The sequence below is a fragment of the Lucilia cuprina genome, chromosome 2, assembly GCF_022045245.1.
Source record: "Lucilia cuprina isolate Lc7/37 chromosome 2, ASM2204524v1, whole genome shotgun sequence".
NCBI classification, from domain to species: Eukaryota; Metazoa; Arthropoda; class Insecta; order Diptera; family Calliphoridae; genus Lucilia; species Lucilia cuprina.
The window spans coordinates 18,243,408-18,246,196 of record NC_060950.1 but is presented as its reverse complement, the minus strand read 5'-3'; the positions used below and the strand labels follow the sequence as shown (position 1 = coordinate 18,246,196).

Genomic DNA, 2,789 nt, shown 5'->3' with positions numbered 1-2,789 from the left:
CAGTCGATCTTAGTGTACATTTCCGGTATTCCTTAACACCTTTTCTTAAACTACACTTTCAGATTGTTACAAGCCTTTACTCAGACACATAACTCCTATTTAAAATGCTGTTCTGTAGCGCATAAGTACTCATATTTACAATTCTAAATTAAACACTTTCATTTCACTTTTTACATTTCGTTTTTTCTTTCTTGCAGAATCATCATACACGGTTGGATGAGTCAAAGTAAGGGGACATTTAATCGTGCTGTAAAAAATGCTTACATGAATCTCACAAAAAGCTCTCTTAATAATACAAACAAAAATAAAACTGAAGCAATTGTTAGTAATGACACCATGCCGCCAACAGCAACGCCTGAAGAGTTACAGCAGCAAGATGAAAACGATGCTGATGATGATGCTGACGTTCACAAAAATTCCACAATAGATTTTAATGTCATTGTTGTGGATTGGAGTGTTATATCATCGAATGTGAACTATTTTGGTGTGGTGGATTTAATTGAGGATTTGGGTTTTCTTTTAGCCGACTTTGTGCGTTTCCTTCACATGAAGGCGAATTTGTATTTTGGTGATGTCTATATTATAGGTCACTCGTTGGGAGCTCAGATAGCCGGTAGTGCCGGCAAACAGGTGGCACCGTTTAGGTTCAATACTATTTTTGCCTTAGATCCGGCGGGACCTAAATTTCGCAATCGCAGTAGTGATTTACGGCTGGATGCTTCTGATGCCGATTACGTGGAGTCTATACAAACCAGCAGCAGTTTGGGTTTTCAAGAACCAGTGGGACATGCAACATTTTATCCCAACTTTGGTAGAGATCAAAAGAAATGCTACATGTATGGTTGTTCACATTCTAGAGCTCATAATTACTTTGCTGAATCGATAACGAGTAAGGAGGGCTTCTGGGGCACCCGATGTGAACGTCAATCGGAAAATATTTGGATTATGTCTGAATCGGGTGAAGAGTTTAAAATGGGTGGAGAACCTTCTACACCCAAAGAGGGTACATTTTATTTGAAGACCAACGACAAGCCACCATATGCCATGGGAAGGCGAAAGGTTTTAGAGACTATCGAAGAAGTACCCGAGGATAATTATATACATTTAGAATGAGAGAATTATGTTTTATAGTCAAGAGTTGGAAGACCGCAAAATGAGACGAGAAGTATTAAAAACTATTGAAAAGTTTACATCGCCTTCAATTTAAACGAAAAATTAGTCTCAAATTTAATTGTATTATTTAAAATAAACATTTATTTATTAAAGAAAATATAATTTATAATATTATCTCAAAAAATCAACAAAGTTTCTTTATTTTGCAATTAATATAGTTATTACTCATAATTTTACAAAATGTTCCATTAAATTTTACTCAGCAATTTTTTAATTTAAGTTTTAACTTTTATTTAAATGAACCATAAATAAATGAAATGTTTTTTTTTAATATTTATTTTTAATAATTAACATACCTAGCTTTATTACTAAATAACTAAACGACTTACAAAACTGAAAGTATAAAAAGCATTTACGAAATGATTCAAATATCAGTTTCAGTCAAAACAAGCTAGAAAAATGCCTTCGATATCTTTATTATTTCTTCTCATCACTGCCACCATGGTTTGGGGTGCTCCCAGGCCACAAGCAAGTCTGAATTCTAATCCCATTCAAAATTCTGACTTATTTTCCGGATTTGGGTTATTCCTATTACTCGAGAATCCTGTAAGCCTCGAGAATGATGGTGGAGATATCGACGATGACGATAGTTTACAAATATTGCTTGGTATATATTCAGGTGATACTGAAACTTCTCCGGATGAGCTACTACGTAAAGCTGACAAGTTACTTAATAAAGAAAGATCACTTCACGAAGGCAGCTTGGAGAGCTTATTTAGAAATCATTCTATGAAAAAAGATTTGAGATCTGCTCATACTGCTATTTCCGGGAAGTCTATAAAATCATAAGATGTATACATAAAAACCCCCCTGTTATAATCAAAATTGTTCTTATTAATTGTTTATGACAAAAAAAAGAAGTTAATTCAAAATTTGTCTTACAAACTCTTAATAATATTTACAATTTTGCTGTAGAAAGTTAAAATAAACTTATAATTATGAAAAATATTTGTACAGATGTTTTAATCATATATCAATAACAGTTAGGATTGTACTTAAAAATCAATTTATTGTGGTCAATTTAGAGTAGATTAAGAGCGATCTAATTCTACACAAATCTATTTTTATCTTATTATTACTCTTCAATTACTTTACACTAACATTACTCTTATCTTACACTGCTCTTACTATACTTTTAATCAATTCTTACTCTAATCCAAATAAACAAAACCGTTCAGAGAGAAAATTGTTTACGATTTGGCATTTGCTGATCTAATCTTACTCTTCTCTTAGGTAATGTTTTGGTTACATGAATTGTTAGCTAGTTAGCGAGTAAACTATAAGGCATTGTAGCCCATCGTGATACCCTTAAAATTACCATTCCCTTATGTTGAGGGAATGGTGTCCGTCTCTAATCTACCCTTACTCTAATCTTACTTTACTGACTACATCGGAAGAGAGTAAAAAACAAGTTCTCTTACTGCTTTTTTGTGTATTTATAAATGTGTAAGCATACATGCGTGTGAAATTAATAAAGTTCTTTGCCGATCAGGGCTCTACTGAGAATCTACTCTTGCTCTACTCTAACTCTACTCTTACTCTACTCTTACTCTACTCTTACTCTTACTCTTACTCTACTCTTACTTTACTCTTACTCTACTCTTACTCTACTCTTA

General features: G+C 33.1%; 1 protein-coding gene across 1 annotated transcript; it reads left to right on the top strand.

Moving 5' to 3' along the window:
* The first annotated feature begins 13 nt into the window (after positions 1-13).
* LOC111688515 (probable phospholipase A1 magnifin) lies at positions 14-1,314 on the top strand. The gene is made up of 2 exons (XM_046953061.1): positions 14-125; positions 198-1,314. Exon 2 carries the CDS (start codon positions 217-219, stop codon positions 1,111-1,113), a length of 897 nt encoding a protein of 298 aa, XP_046809017.1. The 5' UTR covers positions 14-125; positions 198-216; the 3' UTR covers positions 1,114-1,314.
* Positions 1,315-2,789: the final 1,475 nt, after the last annotated feature.